Here is a 22,417-nt window from a genome sequence, read left to right as displayed (position 1 = left end):
GGACCCCGGCCCAACTCCCGCCATGAGACTCCGCCAGTGCCGGCACCGTCGAAAGCCCATCCCGTGGCAAGACCCCGGCCACCGCCATGAAACTGCAAGCCACAGCACACGCGACCCCCCTGGGCGACCCCATGCCACCAACATGCAAATTAGAAACCCCGGTGCAACCTGGGACACTTTTAAAACCAAAACCCCCCTACCAAAACAAACCGATGTAAAATTTGGACCCACAGGGGACAGTACTGAACCGTGTATACCCTAAAGTGTTAATGAACAATTTTTTGTAACTCGCTGTAACCTAAAAAGTACCCAAGAGGAGGCAGACCCCAAACCAACCCGACAAAAAGTGAACTCCTATGACCCCGACGAGGGCGGGGCTCCCGACTCTGCAGGAACCTAAGACTGCAAAGCCGAACAAGACCCTCCTCCTCAAGGTGAACCCGGAAGGGCTGAACATCCCTCGAGCCACCTTTGTAAGAGCTGATTAATAAAAGCATTTTAAGGAGAAAAATATTATCTCCGCCCATTTTTAACAATCAGCTGTAGCAAGAAGTCCTCAAGAAAGGAGGACATGAGTTATATCCAGATATTGAACTACCCTGACTGAGGCCTGACCTGAGGCCTTGTTAAGGCCTCCAAGCCTGTTACACAGTGAAAATTCCTAGTGAGCTGTGGCGTAGTTAGAAATAGATATTAAGGTGTTTGGGAAACATAATAGAGTGTTGAAGGTCATGAAACAGAGTTGTTAGTAGGCATGTGTTAGCCACCTTAAAAGTAAACTAAATAATGTGTGTTTACATTCTTTCCCCTGCTGTGTGCCAATGAAAGAGTTATTACATATATAAACTATGTAAAATTCTATATAAGCTGCTGCACTGCACGTAATAAACGGAATCACATATGATTAACCACACTGGTTGGATCAGCTTGAGTTCTGTCTAACCCTCTAACATTATTAGTGGTAACCCTGGCTACAATCAGCAGCTTTTTGTAAACCATGAAATGGATTATCTTCTTTGTGATTCTATTAAAAGTGAACTCACACAGCTAAAAGTAATTCTGTGCAACAAGTCGCTAGACTTTATACTAATTAGAGTTCTCTGGCTCCAAGCTGTGGGTTTAAAGTTGAGGTTCCTGGAGAAAATTATTTAATATTCTGCCTCCTAAATAGAATAGTGCAATGTTTAACGCTGTAACCTGATTGCAGTTGTGAAAATCAAATAATAGGAACTGGAATATGTTTATAATAATTAACTTTCGACTACAAAACTGAAAAAAACCCCCTATGTATGAAGTTTTCAGTAAAAGCTGTGTTCATGAAAAGTACAAATCTTTCCACCTGAAATTTTATAATAAGGATTTATAAGCATTAGGTAAGAGTTCTCTGTAGTTCAGTGATGCACAGTGAGAAGCGAGCACATGCTCTCAAAGCTGTGATCAGGAGCTGTGACCAGGAGCAGTGCTGTGAAGCCGCCATCGTGTGGTAATCCACAGAATGGAGATAAAGGAACTCTTTGGCGTGTTTTGCACTGCTGAAAAAACACCCTCGGAGGAGAAAGGGTAGCCCCCTACAGCACTCAGAAGGGGTCCTTTCACAAGCGTGGAAGCAGCCTCTGTGAAAACTCTTCTTTCTCCTTCGAACAGTAAGTTAAAATTTTTTTTTTTTTTTTTTCACTTTTATGGTTCCTACTGGAACAAGGGTACCTTCCCCTCATAAGCAAGGAACTTGGGAAGTCGTTTGCAAGCATATAGATTCACAGAAACTGCCTTTCGTTTTGGGAAATCTGTCCACTTTCTTTTCCCATGAGGAAGTGGCGGCTGTAGGCTCCCCGAGTCCCCTGTTTAAACCCCCAGAAAAGCAGCAGGCACCTCCATCACCCGTTAATGGTGGCGAGAGCTGCAGATTCGGGGATGACCCCTCCCCCTCCTTGCCCCGGGGAGGCGGCAGCATGGCACAAACCCCCATAACCCCCCCGCGCCGGAGGCGCAGCAGACAGCGAAGTCCCGCTGCAGAATGCCTGGGAAGAGGCAGATCTTTGTCCCGAGGCAGTGCAAGAACTCGTTCCACCTCGCCACAATGTTATTACCCCTCCCCCGCATGGGTTCAAGAGTCACACACATGGCATGAGCCAGCTCGGGAATCTCCTCCCCCCCGCAGTCATGGCAGCAGCCATATGCTTGGCTCTGATTCCATTTCTTCCCTTTCTTCTTCCCAGCATCTGTTGCGTTCGCAAGCTTCATTCACGTCCGGTTCACGCAAGAACTCTCCCCCTCCTTCTCCCCTGAATTCTCCCCCTCGCCCCGGCCCGAGGTCGGTGTTTCTTTGAACATCACAAAAGGAAGAAAATCCTCCCACCGAGGCTCAGCGGCCCTGCCGGTCCCCCGTTCCCATGCTCCCCCACCCCGCCCTTCAGCCTCCTTTCCTCTCAAAACTGAAAGCAGAGAATCAGAAGCAAGCGATTCAAATCCAAAGCCTGTATTCACTGCAACCCCTGTCACATACCAGCAAGACAGACGGGGAAACCTCATTCCTGAATGGAAACCAATAACCAAAAATGCTGCAAAAGATCTTTCTAAAGCTTTGAAAGAATGCGGAAAACAGAGTCCTTTTTTTAAAGGCTGCTTGAAAGCTCAATTGGCCAGATCAACAGTCGTTCCAGCCGACCTTAGGTACTTGATACAATGTCTCCGTGATGAGGCAGAGTTTCAAATGTGGCTGGCTTTATGGAAAGGTATTTTAAATGAAATACTTCCTAATTTTCTACAAGATCCGGCCACAGCTGTGGATGTAAATGGTAACCCCCTCACCCTAAATCATTTGTGTGGTGAGGGCAATTGGGAATCAGCTGAAACCCAAGCTCAAAGCCTTCCTCCTTTGGTGTTAGACAAAATTAAAGATGCAGCAATTCAAGCGTTTTTCCACATTCAACCTCATGGTCCTTTGCCACCTTATAATACCATTTACCAAGGCATTGATGAACCATTTGTACATTTTATAAATAAATTAACCAGATCTGTAGAAGCAGAAGCCATTCACCCGGATTTTGAAAAACAAAATGATAACACAAACAGTTCTTTCACACTGTAATGATAAGTGCCAGTCAGCAATTTTAACACTACCTATGAGCCCTCGACCAACCCTCCAAGACATGTTAAAAGTCTATGAGGAGAAAGTACCTTGGATGAGCCTGTCAACAAATCACCAAGGGAAAAATCCAATGTCAAATCTGTCTCTGTTTCAGACACTGAAAAGTCAAACAACTCAGCCACCACCTGCTCCACAACCCAAAAAAGGCAACCCTTCAAACCCAGTTCTAATTGACCATGCTTGTTGTGTGGGAAACCAGGACATTGGTGCCAAAATTCTCCTGTTAAAAAAGAATTTGATCAATTTAAAGAAAAAGGGGGAGGACAGGGTGAGAAGGGAGACAAATCCTCAACAGCCCCTCAAATAAACTAAAGCCAGAGCGTGGCACCACCCAGCGTGACGATGATAAGTGGATGGTCAATGAGGGAGAGGAGAATGAACTGAAGGAATATGAAAATGAAAATTATAATAGCACCATTCTTCCTTTGTGTAAGCAGGATCTAACTCCAGTTTCTTCTGAAAGCACAGAGCCAGAATTAGGTGTTTCAAGAGAGCTGATAAAGCAAATTCTAACAACTACCTCACTGTACCAGCCTTTCAGACTGAGCCTGACTGAGCCACTGCTGCTGAAGAACACTGACTGGCAGTTTGCCTCTGTTAGCTCAGACAGAGGAACTTGGTCAGAAATTGACGGAGAGTTCATGATAATTAAGGATTGTAAATATACTCCAAAAGACATTGAAATAGCTCCTGCACAGCTGTCATCTAACCCTGAACACATCATTGTCTGGTTGCATTGTACAAACCCACCTGTGTTTCTTCCTAAAGGGCAAATAAGTGCTCAGTTAATCCCCACCTTTTATCCCCCTACAGGTGAAAACAATAAAACGCTAAATGCTGTTGTTGTCATAGGGGAAGATAAACCTAAAGAAGAATGCCAGTTAAGGATGGGTGGGGAAACAGCCTCCATTGAAGCAGTCCTGGACACAGGGGCAGACATTACTATAATTCCTGAGAAGAATTGGCCATCAAATTGGCCTTTGCAAAGCGTGGGTGGACAAGTTCAAGGTATAGGGGATTTTCAATTAGCAAAACAATCAAAAAATGTGGTACAAATTCAAGGACCAAAAGGCCAATTGGCAAACCTCTGCCCTTTCATTTTAAAATATAAAGAACCCTTGCTGGGGAGTGACCTGATGGCCCAGTGGGGGGTCACAATAAACATTCCTGACCCCTCACAAAATTTTCACGAAGCGGCCACTGAGCAGCGTCCCCACCAAAAACTGACTTGGAAAACAGATAAGCCAGTTTGGGTGGAACAGTGGCCACTTACAAAACAAAAATTAGAGGCACTAAACAACCATGTAAAAGAGCAATTGGAAAAAGGACACATCAAAGAAACCAATTCCCTGTGGAACTCCCTGGTGTTTGTCATTCAAAAATCAGAAAAGACCCGATGGAGGCTTTTACAAGACCTCCGCCAAATTAATAATGCAATTGAAGAAATGGATTCTCTCCAGCCTGGGATGCCCTCTCCTACAATGCTCCCCTGAGATTGGGATCTGGCTGTAATTGACATTGAAGACTGTTTTTTTCAAATCCCCCTACACCCTTAGAATGCCCCGGGTTTTGCATTTTCGGTTCCCACCCTAAACCGGGAGGCCCCCAGGAGGAGGTACCACTGGAAGGTTTTGCCTCAGGGCATGAGAAACAGCCCTGTGATATGACAATGGTATGTCTCTTCCTTGCTGTCCCCTGTTCGTGCAGCAGCAGAAAAAACAATAATCCATCACTATAACGACAATGTCCTTGTGTGTATACCAAATGAAGACTTGCTAATATACGCACTTGACCTGACAGACAATGCACTGGTTGCTGCAGGGTTTGAGTTGCAGGAGTCAAAAATTCAAAAGATGCCACCTTGGAAGTATCTGGGCTTGGAGATTGGTAAGCAAGCAATTAAACCGCAAAAATTGGCAATTAAAACAGAAATTGAAACTCTTGCAGATGTCCATCAGCTGTGTGGAACCCTGAATTGGGTGAGGCCTTGGCTAGGTCTGACCACAGAAGACCTGGCCCCTCTTTTCGATTTGTTGAAAGGGGGAGAGGAGCTGAGTTCTCCTAGGGTGCTGACCCTGGAGGCAGAAAAAGCACTGGAAAAGGTCCAGGTAACCATATTCACCAGCCAGGCAAACAGATGTGATCCTGACCTGCCCTTCCAATTTATTATCCTTGGGAGATTGCCACATTTACATGGGGTGATTTTTCAGTGGGACAAAAAAGACACAAACACATCAAAGAAGGACCAGGAAAGGAAAGACCCTCTCTTAATAATAGAGTGGATCTTCCTAAGCCATCAAAGGTCCAAGAGAATGACATGGCCACAAGAGTTAGTGGCTGAGCTGATTCGGAAAGCTAGAATGCGAATCAGAGAATTAGCGGGCTGTGATTTCAAGTGCATTCACATTCCAATCAAATTACAATTGGGCCAAATCACAAAAGCAATGTTAGAAAACCTGCTTCAAAACAATGAAGCACTGCAGTTTGCTTTAGATTCGTACTTAGGGCAAATCTCAATCCATCGACTGGCCCACAAAATTTTTAATTCAGAAGCCCAATTCACATTAAAACTTAAAAATATTCAAAGCTGGAAACCTTTGAAAGCTTTGACAGTCTTCATTGACGCGTCCGGTCGGTCTCACAAGTCAGTCATGACTTGGAAGGACCGACAGACTCAGCAGTGGGAGACAGATGTTGGTGAGGTGGAAGGATCACCTCAAGTTGCTGAGTTGGCCGCTGTCGTCAGAGCTTTCGAAAGGTTCTCCGAACCGTTCAATCTGGTCACCGACTCTGCATATGTTGCAGGAGTGGGGTCCAGAGCTGAACATTCAATATTGCAGGAAGTGTCCAACGCTGCTCTTTTCCAATTACTTTCAAAACTTATTAAATTCATCTCCCTCAGAGAACAACCATTTTTCGTGATGCACACAAGATCACACACAGAGCTGCCAGGGTTCATCGCTGAGGGAAACAGAGGAGCTGATGTTCTTGCTGCCCCTGTGGAGATGGCCCCGCTGCCAAATGTGTTTCAGCAGGCTAAGATCAGCCATCAGCTCTTCCACCAAAATGCTCCAGGCCTAGTTCACCGATTTAATATCACATGAGAACAGGCCAAAACAATTGTAGCCACCTGACTCTCTTGTCACCAATATGCATTACCCACCATAAATGTAGGAACAAACCCCAGAGGCCTTCATAGCTGTGAGGTGTGGCAGACAGACATCACACGCATTCTGCAGTTCGGGAAACAAAAGTGTGTGCATGTGTCTGTAGACACCTTTTCCGGTGCCATTTATGCCTCCGTCCATGCAGGAGAAAAATCCCGGAATGCTATAATACACTTAGTCCAGGCTTTCTCCTTCATGGGCATCCCAAAAGCTTTAAAAACAGATAATGGGCCCGCATACATATCCAAGGAATTCCGTGACTTCCTGCAGCAATGGGGAGTGGAACATAAAACTGGCATCCCCCACTCCCTGACAGGCCAAGCGATAGTGGAGAGGACCCACAGAGATCTGAAAAGGGTCCTTGTCCTGGGTTGTAGTGTAGGATGTACACAAAGTATTTATTCTATCACCATTATCATGAACTGTTGAAACCAGGTGGGACAGTGTTCTTCCCAGGCCCCCTGCCTTTGGTCTATCTTCTGCTCAGGGCCCATCACTGCCTTGCCCATGAATCATAGGTAACTCCCTCCTGGAGCTATCTCTGTTTAATGGGCCATCAAGGACCCACTTCACGACTCATCATCCATCGTTAGATGCTCTGCCCAGGGGGAGGAGCTGAGCATTCTCACTTGGATATGATCTGGGATTTGGGACAGTACAAGCAGCCCTTACCTACTGGATTCCCAGAGGACCAGAACTACCAGACCTTTCTACAGGATCACTGCTTCAGGAAGACCATCTCATCTGGACTGCTTCCACCACAGTGCTCAGGTTGTATTCTGACTCTGTCAGTGGTCTTTTGTGTTATTGCATCTATTTTATTTTATTTTACTTTTTTTGACCTTGCTTCTTATTAAATTGTATTTCTGACTTGGAGCCTCTCACTCGTTTTGCTTTCAAACCATGACAGTCCTCAGTCAGCAACAACGAGTTTTAAAAACTGAACCTCCCTCAATCCGACTAGTGAAAGCTCTGTTCACAATGAACTTTTTAAATTGCTCCTTTGAATCGCTGAACCCACCCATAGTTCGGCACTTTGGGAAAAGCAAACAATTGACTCTAGAAGAAAAGCCACCGGTCCTCATCAAAGACCCTGAGACTGGACGAATGGAGTGTCCTCATGACCTTGTGACGTGGGGACGAGGGTACTCCTGCGTCTCCACCCCCACCGGACTGAGGTGGTTCCCAGCAAAGTGGGTGTGACCCTACATTCCTAAGGTCTCCAGACAAAAAGAGTCACAGGTTTATTTTGCTTCCTGGCGCAGAAAGAAAAAGCAAAAGAATTCCTGGGAAGATGACGCTCTCTTCCTACTTTTCCCTGACTGATTTGTAAATATTTGCTATCTTAAGTTCCTTTTGACAGCCCCAGACCTAACCCTGTCCCAGATGGAAGTCTCCCTGGTTGCCAGATTCCTGAAGCTGTTCCTGCTTGCCAGCCTCCAAATGCTGACCAATGCAGAAATTGCCCTGCAGCCAACTGAACATCTCATCTGATGCTGAAAGCATCCGTCAAAACATCCTGAATGCTGCTGGCGAGATGAAAAAAGGATCCGAAGACTGGCTGAGCGAAATGCTTAAGGACTGGGGACTCCCAGGTTGGGCAGAGTTCTGGGTCAAAGCTGGGTTGTAATTTTGTTTGTTGTCATTTTGATTTCAGTTACCTGTTGTTGTTTTAGGAACATGGTTAAAATATCAAATTATGAAGCAATTTTTAGAGCCCTTTCTATCGTTAAGAATCAAAACCCCCCACCTTCAAATCCTGATGATGAAGAACCAGAAGAATTTTTCTCGATAGAAGTAGATGAAGTCCTCCCTCCAAAAAAATACTGGCCCCTTCCCTCTCAAGTAGAGGAATGGTCTACTGACCAGGAAGGGGGCACAGCCTTGCATTTCGAGCCTGTAAACCCACCTTCTCAAATGCAAGAAACTCGCTTTTAAAGGAAAAGTAAAAGAAGAGATGTAGTGATGTGTGATTGAGCTTTCTGAAGTTTTGTATGGTTTTTGTTATGTTTCATATTTGTTTAAAAATGGTTTGTTGCGCGTACCCCTTACCCTTACCCTCTTATGGTCTCCTCCCTAAGGGACACTGTCAATAACCTTGTTAGATCTGGAAGATTCGAAGCTGAAAGCCCTAGGATTCGGTCTGGGTGAGAGGGCAACACCTTTTTCTTTTTTTCTGTTAAGTTCCCTTGTTCTGGGTCACATCCTCCCTTGCTAGCTATTGGTTCTGGGTTCCCCTCTCTGGGGGACCATCCACCCAGGTAAAAAGGGGCAACCCAAAGCCCGGAGCCCATCTTTTGCCACGAGGTCCAGCCAAAACAGCAATAAAGCCTGGTAACCCAAGCAAGAGTCCACTCTCTTTATTCCACGCCTGCTAGCGCGCTCCTGCCAGAAATTCCGGACCTGCCAAGAACTCCATCTTACCACCATAGGGCACAGCTAGCCGGTGGGCAGCCCTGGAACTGTGATACTTTTTGGTTTTATTTTTCTGCTTCTTTGAAATCTTAGCTTTCTTACTTTGTCAGAATATAGACCACAAGGTTTGATATTAAACAAGTCGTGAAAAATATTAAATATTTACTTTTTCTTCTGATTTGTAAATTCAAATAATTTTTGCAAAAATTCATACTAAGTTTAATTTTAAAAATCACCATATGAATGAAACTTCTTTAGTCTGCACCTAAATATAAGTGTATTGTTTACAAATATGATTCTTGCAAGAAGAAAGAACTTCTGACACATAGAATTCTGTTCTGTGATTTGCTTTTTCTTCTTTTTTACCCCTAAATTGATATTTTCCTATGGGAAATATTTAAAGAAATGTCACATATTCCCTGGGTGTCTGGAATACAATTAATTCAATTAAATGAACTTGTGGGCTTACCTTTAGTGGCATCCGTGCCTCCCACAGCATAAAGGGCACCCACTGTGGATTTTCTGGGCTTGGTTCAAAGGCTCTGCATCATGGAGCGTCTCTCTGGCAGCAGGTGGTACTTCATGGCCTCCATGAGAAGTTTCTGACACTCAAGGTCTGTGGTGGTGCTTAAATTCAATTCCAGTTGGGTTTTCACTGCTCCAGTTTGGTTTTATAAGTTGTGTTTTATAATTTTGTAATTATTACTATTGTTTAAGATGGCCTCTCCTTCCCTCTCCTTCTCTCCTTCCCTCAGACTTTCCCGCCAAAACCTTGGTTGTCCTGGTTACCCTATCCCATAATAGTTGTTTACCACTTTTCTGTTAAATGTCAATCTTTAAGTTATATAACTTCCCCATCCCCTCATCATGTATTCCTCCTCCCCAAGTTACTTATTATTGGTTCAAAAGTTGTGCATTCCCTCATTATACGTTGGCAAAAGGTTGCGATTGGTCCCACGCAATCCCACCCCTGTAACCCACTCAATAAAGAGCCGTGGCATCCCGAGGTCAGCGTCTCTCTCGGAGCGCTGCCTTGGGGAACACGCACCCCCTTGGTTGCACATCCTGAGAGTCCCGCCTCTCTATTCTGGGCACTATCCGCACCGTGGTCGGGTATGCCCACGCCTCTGGCAAAGTGGCCCCCTGGTTGTAGTGGCGGCAGGGCTGGCCGGATCTGCACCCATTGGAAAAGCCGAACCACTGCAAAGGTCATCTGCAAACATTGGGCTGTTTTCTAAATCAGCTAGTAGCTAAGAAATGGGAAAAAAAAGCATCCTGATATATAGCTAAATCATTAAAATTGCATGTACTTGAATAATTGAAGTATTTGTAGCTACAAACACTCATTTTAAGCTCACCACTCACTTGTGTTTTGCTGGGAACTTTGCTTTAATGCAAGAAAAACTATATAAAGGTGGAGGGGAAAAGTCTATGAGTGTGATGGCTTTGATTAATTTTTTCCTACCTCTTTATTTTAACTTTTAAAAAAGGTTCAAATCACTAATTTGTAGTACTGCACCCTCTATACAAAAATCCTTATGTGAGTAAATAAATCTACCACAGAGTACTGGACATCTCTGTGAATATTAGAAGATATTAAATGTATTTCAAATTAAGAGTGTATAGTACTTTTATACATTATTCAAGGTAGAATATTTGCAGCATCAGTCATGTAGATTCATAAAGTGTCCTGACTGACAATCTCGATATTCTATATCCATTTCTGAAGAGATATAAAGATTCCTCTGTGACACAGACACAGCAGTATCACCTTTCTATGAAACAGGATGTCCAGCTCTGGAACTAGATGGATGAATTGTCTCTTTCAGAATTAAGGGACAAATAATGTGAGTGCTCCGAATTGTCAGCAATAATTTAGGCCCTTTTATATTTGTCTACTTTTTATGGCAATAAAGAAAGAAGCATTGTGGCTTATGTGTCCTGCAGTTTGGTAAATCTAAAGAAATATCTTTGCATGGTATCTAAATTGCTGTGCTATTAGAGAACTATAACAACCCAACAAAGGAACACCTGGCTTTTGGAATAGACTGACATTTTTTAGAGGCAATTCTGAACCTAGTAATTACACTGGCACTGGGGGAATTCTTTTCATCTGTGTTTAAAAACAATGAAGATATATACTATATCATTTAAAAAAAATAAAAAGGGTGAAAAAATACCAATAATCTTCAGCCCAAACCAGAACCTTTCCACAAAACTCTCCTCTCTGCCTACAGGATGCTCAAGACAAGCATTTCAGCTAGCAGAGTTCCCTGTTGACCCTTCATATTCATACCTGGGGTGGCAGCAGGGGCAGTCTGATGTAGGAGAGGAGCATCCCCAGGTCCCGCTGTCGGTTTTGCAGGTCGTGCCTCACCCACATCATCAGGGCCTGGAAAATTGCCTCCTCATCTGGCACATTGATGTCATCGCTAGACAGGAGCTTGGCAATTTCATTAGCTGGGAGCAAAAGAAATTCCTGGTTTTTAATTACTTCTATGAAGTGTTCCTAAAAATAAAAGAATATTTCAATGCACTGATGATTTTTCCCAGGTAGAAATAGCTTTTACTTAAATAATGTAGGCTTTGTGAATATTTCATTCCTGGTCAGTTTCACAATGCAGGGAAATGCTGTGGATATTCTGAAGATCACTGAATGTCCCTCTACCATTTAAGGGAGATTTTGGTTACTTTTTGCTGCCCTACTCTTGCAGAACTGAGGAATAATGCTCATTTTCACACCACCAAGCTCCAGATGTCTTTGTCAGGCTTCTTATCATCCTGTCCTGGCTTAGGGATTTGCCACTGGCATTTTTGTTCATCAGTGTGATCTTAGCACTGTGGCTTGATAGAAATACTATTTGAAGATATAATGTGCATTTTAGAAACGCCAAGTGGGCATTCAAATAAAATGTGTCCCTTCTGCTGCAGATTCAAAGGTTTTGAGCCAATTACACCAAAACCTTCCAATCCTTTTGCAATGAGTTGTACCAGCTGTTGTCTATATGACTGCTCTTAGCGCAGGAAAATACAGCAAAGGAAATTCAGCTCACTTTTCTAACAGCACTTTTTGGGCAATACAAAGTTGGACAAATCCCAATGAAGGGTTCTCAGCCTTTTAGCAACTTCTGTGATAAAACTCCCCAACTCTAGAAGTGACCACATGTATTAAATACCTAGTCTTTCATAGAATTATTTTTCATTTAAAAAAATATTGTACAATTGAGTTACAACAATATCAGAGTTGATATCAATAGATATGATATCAAGATATATATTATCTCTTTCCCTATCAAATTCCAAAGGAAAAAAGAAATTTGGTGGAAAGAGAGAGGGGTTATGTTACATGCAAAGAGATGCATGTAGGAATTCATGACTGCATTTGAAATAGAATTTCTATTTCTGTACCTAGAATTAGTATATCTATTTTAGGAACCAGATTGAAATGGGGCAGGTGAAGAAATTTTAGTAACTGATATTTTATTATTTGTTTTCAGCAGTTTCTTCACTTTCTGTAGCTCTTTTCAAATGTACCCAGGATGCAAATACAGAAGTATCAGTGATTAAAGGAGATGTCAACTTTGGTCTGTTATGCATATCCTGCTTTAATATTTGTGACATTCAGAGAACAGGGACAGGAAGGCCAGTCCACTTCTAGCTACAAATATAGCACAAGTTGTTTATCAGAACAAGCTCTATCTGCACGAAAAGACACCAGGCAGGAAATTGTTAATACTCTTCCTCAGTAGCCAAAATATTGAAGGGGAAGGTCCCCATTGTGTCTGGTTTTATTGAATGGGTCTGGTGTTTACAGCACATCTGAAAATGTAATGGGCTCTATATTTACAGGACAACTTTCTGGTCTTTTCCCTAAGTTACACATTTTTACCAGCATGAAACAAACCTGAAAGTTCTACTTATCCCCTTCCACAATTTTTGTGTTTATGCATTGTTATTATCTCCTGTTCTCCAAAAGTTTTTTGTAATATCCCTGCAAGGGTTTGAAACAGAATTTTATTTCCTCTTCTCTTTCTAAGCTGTCAGTAGCAAATGTGGTCAGTGGGGTTATGGTCCAAGTCCTGTTTCATTGCAGAATTTTCAGTCTGTTCCATGCAAGAACAGGAGGTGGTTCTAGAGGTGGTAGAAGTCGTTTTCAAGGAAAAGAGTATAAAACTTATGCCCAGTGCTGCTGAGTGTCATAGTCATCATGATCCTTAATTTTAGGAAGTTCTTAATGACTCGACTCTCAAATCTGACACATGGTTTCAAAAAATAATAAAGATTTAACTCCTGGGAAAGACTGCAGGATTGAAATGTTTAAAAAAACTATAAACAAATATTATTGTTATAATCTTTTTATTGTTTATTGTCTCAACATCTCTTACTGTCATAAAATCATAAATCCAACCATATGATTTTATTTCAGTTTTGCAGAAATCTGAATCATAAAATTAAATGCTTGAAGCTGCCCCTCACGTTCTTGCACTGGTGGGAGGATGTTGCAGTGCGCATTTTGGATTTCTTAGAGTTCTGTATGTTTTGTTATTAGTTTTTGTAATGATTTATCCCTACAACCCCCATTCCCATTTCCCTGTAGCTTTTCCCTAATAATAGCAGGTTCCCCACTCCCCTTTTTGTCCTTAGATGGCCCTGCCAATGCCCCCTGTTCTTAGTCACCCCCCCATTCCCTAAATCAGTTCTGGGTGTCGCCTTGCCTGGGTGATGCCCCTGGTATTTAATGGGCATCCTGAGCCCCAGAGAGCTCACTCTGCATGTGGGCTTGGGGTTGAATAAACCTTTCTGCTTCCCACCTGCGATTCCTCCTTCCACACTATAACCACGTTTCTGTCTGAGGTTCAGACCCACAAATCTGCATCATATGGTGATCTGGAGAGCAAGATAGCCAGTAAAGCAGCTCAGAAGAAGCCATAGGAGGAAAGAGGCAACAGTAGAGGGGGATTTGCTGATTTTTGGATGAATATAAAAAGGTTTGGAGCATCAAGGACAACTGTATTTTATAAAGGCTGAGCAAACTTGTATCTTAAATGCCCCGTTTCAGACTTTCAAATGTAAAGGGGATGTAATTGCTGCTAAACAAATGATGGCTGTGACAGGGAGGAGCACGTCACTCTCACCTTTCAGCAGGTGGACATGCACAATCCTTACTGGAGGGTTCCCAGCATTATAAAGACTCTGAACTGGTCCTGACATCCTCCTCTAATAATTCTAATATTTCAAGCATAAAGCTGCCATGGGTCTCCTAACAAGTAGTTCTTTTTAATCTTATTTAGCTGTGGCAGTTGCCATTCTTTTTGTTTTAAGCTGTGATAGCACATCTCGTTGCCCTGAATATTTATCCCTCAATTTGGTTTCATAGCAAGTTATCTTGTTTCTCTGTTTCCCATGCTCTGAATATTAATTTCTTGCTTTGAGCCAGAGGAGGATTATGTTCCTGTCAGGGACATGATTCTTTTTAGCATTCCAAATCTTTCCGATATGTTCTTTATTTTGACTCTTTTTATGCGTGTCTCACCTTAAAATCAGCTTTAGAATTTTCTTTGTGTAAAATCAAAGGTGTAAGGTTGGCCCATTGCTGTTTGTCTCTAGACATGAGCCATGTTAAGGCCCTATTACATTTTTTGGCAGGAATAGGTACCACTCATGCTGCAAATTCAAGTTCACTGAGGATGCCTTTCCACAAGGCAAAACCCTGAGGTGGGGAACAACAGAAGTGAATATTTCTTGATATAATTGTGACTGCAGAGCTGTCAGCTGTTCACCTTACCATGATGTATGTGTGGGCCACCTTCAGGAGCTCTGTGCAGCCCTGGGCGTCCCCGAACGAGCAGATCCCCAGACAGTTGGAAGGGTGGAGCTGCTTCATGAGGAAATTGCAGCACACCTCAATGACCTGGGAGAGCTGCAAAAGGCATGCAGCAGCCAACAAACTCTCTATAGTGTCTTCCTTTAACTCAAAGATACCTGGGCAGTTTTCATTTAGGAGAAAAAAAGAAAAAAAAAAAGTTTTAAGTCATTTCCCTTGTATTTTCATTTTTTAAAAGTTTGTCTCTCTTTAGCTTTTCTCTGAGATGTCCTGTGCTTCACAAATTCATTTTCCTTTCTTGCTGGAGGATTCTTTAAACAGATATCTTAACTTACAGGATTTGGTGGATTTTGAACACGATTGGGGCATTTTTATTGGAACTTTAACAGCTTTAGATCCAATCTGAATAGTAAAAAATATTAAAAGAAAATTGCGATTAGGGAAAAAAACCTTTCCCAAAATGGGACTCTGAACAACCTGGTCTTGTGGAAGGTGTCAGGGTTGGAGATGGGTGTTTTTTAAACTCCCTTCCAACCCAGAGTATGAAAATTCATATATCAATGAACATATATATATATATATAATTTTTCTGTAAGAAGAATTTAGTGTGAGAAGCTGGGAAGCAGCACTGGGGGCAGGGTTACCTGTGTAGGCGTAGCGCACCAGAGCCTTCAATGCCTTGGGATCCACTCCCTCCATCTTGATCTCCTCCTGCTTTGCTTCTCGCACATCGTTGGTGAACATCGCAGCAAAGTAATCAGAAACTGCACTGAGAACCAGCCTGCAGGGGAGGCAGTGTAAGCAGGACAGCAAATTACTGCATCATCTCAATGCCAGGCAGAAAATCCACCATTATTATGTTATAAATTGTGGGTACAACAGAAACAATTAGCATAGGATTCAAATCTTGTAGCAGTGAGCAGTGAAGTTAAAAGAGTAATTAGTAATCTAATCTTCTCCCAGAGTGCTTATCTGGGCCTAGCTGATCTTGCTATAGTTTGACAACAGCAAGGAGAGAGGGTGGACAGTGCCAGTGGTTCACATTTGAATTTCATTGTGCTTAAAATACTAGATCTGAAAGGTTGATCACGTGATTTTATTCCACATTAGCTGGAGTCCTAATTACAGTAATTCTTCATTCATAGCTAACCAGGGTATTCATAAATTGAGGCAGCTTTTTTGGCAATTCCAGGCATAAAGGATCCTGGGAACTGTACCTGTGGGCTGGAATCTTTTGGTCACCAGCGATCAGGACCACATCACAGAGCTGCTTCTGCTGCAGGTAATTCTCCATTTTGCGGAAGGTTTGCTCCACGTGGTTCGTGGACTGGAAATACTCATCAGAGCCACTGGTGCTCATCCCAAAGGAGCTGCTGGTGGTGGACAGCCTGCCAGGCACAGAGGCAGTGATGAACACAGCCTTAGAAATGCATTACAAATGTTGATTACATTGATTTTTGTTCGAAAGGCAGCACAGAAATTTTTAAAATTATAGAAGTCCCACAATCCTGGTCTTACCATGCCTTCTTCCAGTTTTTTCTCTTGGGTATCTGGAAGTTTTCATTCATAAACATGCACGTAAACTGTACTTGACTGCAGTTGTGTGTAGTAGGTGCTGCTACTGATTTGTCTGCTTCCATCAGTTTTGAGTGGATGGACTGTTTGCACAGCACTGATGTGATACATGCATCCTCCTGAGCACTCAGATTCCTTTAAAAAAAACCTATTTTCCTGTGATACTGATAGCTAAAATACCTCATGGTATAATATGCTGGATATTAAATCTTTAGGTCTTATTTCTGATCTCTTCTTACTTTGTCCATTAAATTATTTGACTCAGTAGTAATGAATCTGAAGACAGTTTAATAAGCACCATATAATTCTAGAGAAATTTCCAAGTAACAAGCTCATGGAACCTTTACATTACAAGGCCTTTAGAATCTGAATGCAAATAATGGAGACAAATTAATTTCTCTGCCTTTCATGTAAATGTACAATATAAATATATTCCTCTCACTCCAGAATTCTGTTAGCTTTCCCACTTATAAAAAACCCATACTGTTTTTTTTGAAACATCATTCCTTAGAGCCTTTAAATATGGATTTTGATGTAGATTGAAACACCTTTCTGACACTTCCTTAGAAAACTTTATTTTTCTATTCATCTGTTTTTAGTAAATAATAATGCATTTGTTGATATAAATGTATATCACATAGCTTGAAAATGCTGCAACATTTAACACTATTTTAGCTAAAGACTATTTATAAAAAACATTTTCTCAGTTTATTATCATATTTTTTGGAATGTATAGCACCTGTTCTTTTAAATTTCCAAGCCCAACTGGGAAATAATGACAGATGTTTGACTAAATTTCCTGGTTGTCTTTGATATTGTTAATGCAAATTCATAAAGGATTAGGAGAGATAATATCCATTCATGAAGTTAGCATATTAAATTTAGCAGAATATTGGATTATATCCACAATTTAACATCTAGTTCAGAAAACAGAGAAATAAACAAGGGTAAGTCAGGTTGAATTTGTAATACCAGAAAATAGAGATGCTAGATCATGCATTTCCAAAGATCATATCTCATTATATAGTTCATAGAATTTAAGGGAAAAAATTAAAAATCAAATTATAATGTAATATTGAATTGAGACACAGCTGTTTTCCATCCCCTCTTCAAAATGTTTCTGTCTTTATTCCAATTTCAAATCCATTTTAGCTTAACTTAGTTTAGTTTTTTTAAAAAAGGGGGAAACCAAGTTCACCTCTAATGTGTTTCCTTTGTCATTTAGGACTTACAAAATTGTTGCAGTGTGCATTTTGGGTTTTCTAATTTCTGTATAATTTTTGTATCCCAGTTTCTGTAAGTGTTCATCCACCCCCACCCCGCTTTCCTTAATCACTGTTGTTGACTTCCCAAAAGGCCTGGCTCCCCCCATTGTATGTCACTTCAATAGCCCTGGCTCAGCCTATTGTAGACCTATTGTATCTTATCATGGACACTCCCGGGTATTTGATGGCCCTAGCCGAACCAGGTGAGTCAGCCAAGGCTTCAGGTATCCCCACATCCCTTTTACCCCTAAATGGCAATGTCAATGCCCCCTCTACCTTTGTCACTCCTCCTCATTTCCATGAGTAACGCCTTGGTACTTAACGGCAAGCAAGAGCCAAGATACTCTCACACTTTGACCACCTGGGCCTTTGCCCTGAATAAACACCTTCCTAAGTAACACCAAGTGTGAGTCGCTCCTTTCTCCCAAGCAAGCACGCTCCTGCATGAAATCCGGACCTGCCTAAAACTTCATCATATCACGACAGAGCCTAGCTGGCTGGTTGGCAGCTCTGGGGACTGTGATACAAAAACGAATTTTTCTCAGTGTGTTTAATGACTCCGCTTTCTTATTTGTTTTCTTTCAATGCTTCATAGACAATGACAAAGCTGCAAAATTGGATTATATGCTCGTTAGTTTTGTTTCACCTACTGGATGCCAAATTCATACTATGGAATGTTTTGCTATTTACCTCCTAAGCATCCTTTAATGTTTTTCAGAAAATTGTTTTTTGACAAAATCTTTTTTCAGAATTCAATATATCCACTCTTAAGTGTTTTATGTCAGTACATTGCACTTAGAATTGATGTTTGCAGAAAAAAACTCAAATAATAATCAACCATCCCTATTGAAAATAGACAGTACTGGTTGTGTGAAATAAATAATTCCCCATAGCATGTATTTATTTGTGATTAGACAATCATCCAAGGGAGTGAAAGTCTAATTATTTCATTTAGTCTTGGGTACTTTTTTTCAGAAGTTTAGTGAAGTCACATTTAACTACAGCATAATACCAGTAATATAATTAATTATTTCAAAGGCAAAGGCCTTCAGAGACTGAAAAATACTGGAAGCAAAAGCAAGTTCTCCATTGAAATTAATAATATAATTTCTGGTTTGTCTTCAGCAGCTAATTCAAAATGGTAGATATATTATGGAGGGGAAAAATTAAATTCAAAGGTAAATATTTATATATTTTCCTCACTGTATGACTGTCAGACTCAAATATTGACCTTCTGAGTTTAGTACTGGGTAACGATGAACTAAAGAAGTCAGAGATCAAAACATCCTAAAGGAAGGAGTCAGAAAAATTCCCCTGGAGTCTGATGTCGAATTCTGGCAGAGGATGCTGAGGTTGTAGCACAGATAAAGATTTATTCCTATAAAATGGGCACAAGTTTGGATAAACAAAAGCTGAGTATTCAGGAACAAAAGTTTCCAAAAATGCATTAGTCAGGGAGGAATAATATCAATGATTTGGTCTGAAGAATCAAGAACCCAAATTGTTTCATGTCATCTTTGTGTTGGTGTTCACTTGGATGAGGAGCTGTAATTAGCATTCATAATAATGCCTTAAAACGTGGGTTAGCCTGGAGAAATAAATCTATATTTAAATTATTCCGAAGTCACTGAGTTGTATGAATTTCATTTTAGGTAGCTAGTCAACATAAATCATTCCAGAGTTTTCCTGTAAGCATTTGTGAAGGATAGTCAAAAAATGGTCCCATATTTTAAAAGAAATGTAGAATTTTGAAACAGACAATATAAACTGAAAACCTGAAGAAATAATCAAAAAGCATTAAGTGTCTCAATGATAAGAAGAACATAAATACCAGCCAGCATGGCTGGTCAGAATGAATCATGTGAGAACATTGTATTTTCTTCTTTTTTTTCAAGGTACCAAAGCTTACTGGCAGAAAAACATGAATTGTCAGAAGTGTTCTCGCCTTTTGGATGACTTCTGATACTATTTCACATGACATTTTCAAAATCGAGCTGGGATGGCAGGTTTTAAGTGTAATAAATACAAGAGATATGAATAACTTGTTTAGCCACACTTCAAATTTGTAAGGGATTCAGTTCCAAAGGCAGACAAGGTGCTGAGAGCATTCCAGGCAAATCCTACTCCTGATGCTGCTCCATGATTTTATTACAGAAAATCAAGTGGTAGAAAGAAGGTTTAATTGTTATTAATATTTAATTATTATTATGGGTATATCATAGCAAGACAAAAATTTTTGGGAACATAATTTAAATTCAGAGAGTCATCTTTGCCCTTGTCCTCATTAAAGTTTAGGGAAATTTTAACTTTTCAAAGAGCTGCTTACATGTCTGTTCAAATAATTACCTGAATGAAACACAGCAGAGGAAATGACAGGTAACAGTGAGATTGTACTGGGTCCTAAGAAAGCTGGGACTCAAAAATGGTGTGTGGAGGTAAAATTTAATCTTTTCTGTAATCAGAATTGATGTAATGAGTTTTGTGATTCATTCCAGGCCTACAATTCTTTAAATTCCTGAATTATGTTAAATTTATTTTCTGTCATAATGAAGAACTCTTCACATTAATCAGCAGAGCACTCTTCATTAATCAGTATATAAAGGATAAATCCTGATTTCCTCATTATTTAATTAGAATGCGGTAACACATAAATGCCGTTTATGTGGCATGTCCTTTGTAAAATTCAGTGTTTTATAAAACCTCATTAAGTGTGCCTCTGGCCAAAACCATGAGAGCAAACCTGATGATAAGGCAGCTTAGAAGCATAATATTACACAAAAACAAGGTGATTTATTGGAGTCTTTTAATTTTGTGGATGTTGATTATTTACATTTTTATGGTGACCATTTCTTGGGTGTTTGTTGAATGTACCTGTTTAAGATGCTATAATATTTGTGAAATTCAGTTAAATCAGGTTCAGTTATTGGTGTCATTTAGAGATTTTGATTTGGAGTGTCCTTCCCTGTGCACTGTAAATCCCACCAGGCACCAGCAGCAAACTGGGAACCAGCATCCCATGGATCTATCAGAGCCTGGATTTCAGGGGTGCTCCAGCTCTTTGGGGCACTGGATGTGCTGCAGTTGTGCCAAGGCAAAACTGCAACTCCACCAGTTTAGTTTGTTTGTGCAGCAATATTTCCAGTGCAGCTCATAGTTTTTCTTTACTCTCTTTTATTTTTTGCTTATTTCAGAGAAGTGCAGCTCAGCCCCTTTCCCCAGACAGCTCCATCCTGCTCAGCTGTGTGAGCTCTGCCCCTCTGGCTGCTGGGCACTGGCATGGGGTTGTTTGCTGGGAAAATATCTTTTCCTACAAAAATCACAGCATCTGTCACAGCTAACCCTGGCAGCTAGCTGAGAAATAAAAATATTTCAGTTAGGAAGCCATTTTTGAGCATTAATAAAATAATGATAAAGCTGATGTGCTTGTATTATTGATGCTGATAAAATTGTAGCACATCCCAGCCTCTGCGTTGACATTTCTGCTGCAGTCATCTTCTTTATTTTTTATTGTTTATTCTGAAGTTTTTAGGGTACGGGTGAAAACATTTGTCCTAAAAGAGTATGGGAAATTGTTGATGACTGCTGAGGTCGTAACATTAACATGAGGTTGAAATAATGACAGAAAAATGATGTAGCAAATGAAGAAATAAATAATTAAAATTTATAATTTATGTCAGTTAATGGAGAAGCTCCTGACTTCCTGTCCTGGGTTGTAGTGTAGGATGTACACAAAGTATTTATTCTATCACCATCTTCATGAACTGTTAAATGAAGTGGGGCAGTGTTCTTCCCAGGCCCCCTGAATTTGGGGTGTCTTCTGCTAATGGCCCATCAAGGCCTTGCCCACGACTCACAGGTAACTCCCTCCAGGGGTTATCTCTGTTTAATGGGCCATCAAAGACCCACTTCACGACTCATCATCCTATTGTGAGATGCTCCGCCCAGGGGGAGGAGCCAAGCATTCTCACTTGGATATAATCTGGGATTTGGGACAGTACAAGCAGCCCTTACCTACTGGATTCCCAGAGGACCAGAGCTACCAGACCTTTCTACAGGATCACTGCTTCAGGAAGACCACCTCATCTGGACTGCTTCCACCATCCTGCTCAGGTTGTATTCTGACTCTGTCAGTGGTCCTTTGTGTTATTGCATTTATTTTATTTTATTTTTACCTTTTTACCTTTCTTCTTATTAAATTGTATTTCTGACTTGGAGCCTCTCACTCGTTTTGCTTTCAAACCACGACATATTTTTTGGTGCCCAACGTGGGGCCAGAGGCACTGAGATAAGTCAGAATTACAGTTTTGCATTGAAGAAGACACCTGTTCGCTATGATGCTCAACATGCTTACATGTGTCTTATACCTATCTCTCTATATTTTTCCTAACATGGGGCACTATCTGCCTGTCTTAATGCTCCTGCGTAGACCAGGGTATGGTACTAAAATTGCCTTATTGGTCTATTATGTCCATTGCTTGATAAACTCTGAGGCAATGAACAGCATTCAGAATATATACCCAGTTTTGTATTCCTGTTCTGGTCTAGGATGCTACATCTGGGGCCTCAACAATCTCACCCAGCCCCTGTGGGGAGGAGTAAAGAATTATTTCTTCAAGCTTTTCAGGCATAACACAGCAGTTTTTGAAAATATTGAGTACCCTCTGGATGCCTAGGACAGTATGATGTTGTTAGTCCTGCTTTGTCTTCTCTGCACAGCCCGTACCATGCTTAGGATCAAAACACTACATGGGGTGATGCAGCGTGTTCTTAAGGAAGAGGAAGCGGAAAAATGGAGCAAAGCAACAGCATCAGCATCTACACAGACTGTCACAGAGGAGAAAGGAACCAAAGGTGCCGTCAGCATCTCCACACAAACCGTCACTGAACTGGAACCACCTAAACCAGTAGCAGTTGCCATCACTCAGAAGAAGCAATCAAGGAGCAAATCAGTCCGTGTAGTGACTGACGAGGATGCAGCAGGACCTTCGCAGCCAGCAGAAGAGACAGAGATAGAGATCATCAC

The 22,417-nt window shown here is 41.3% G+C and overlaps 1 protein-coding gene across 1 annotated transcript in view; it reads right to left on the bottom strand.

The window, feature by feature from the left end:
- LOC310922031 (kelch-like protein 4) overlaps window positions 1-22,417 on the bottom strand; it is a 61,372-nt gene that overhangs the window by 11,541 nt on the left and 27,414 nt on the right. Inside the window, 7 exon segments of the mRNA XM_083882315.1 lie at window positions 9,200-9,263; window positions 9,267-9,346; window positions 9,932-9,980; window positions 11,027-11,239; window positions 14,516-14,712; window positions 15,199-15,335; window positions 15,772-15,942. Of these exon segments, the coding sequence (XP_083738441.1) occupies window positions 9,200-9,263; window positions 9,267-9,346; window positions 9,932-9,980; window positions 11,027-11,239; window positions 14,516-14,712; window positions 15,199-15,335; window positions 15,772-15,942 (911 nt within the window).

Source organism: Zosterops lateralis (assembly GCF_965231275.1).
Source record: "Zosterops lateralis genome assembly, chromosome: W".
NCBI classification, from domain to species: Eukaryota; Metazoa; Chordata; class Aves; order Passeriformes; family Zosteropidae; genus Zosterops; species Zosterops lateralis.
This window is presented reverse-complemented; position numbering and strand designations above follow the sequence as displayed.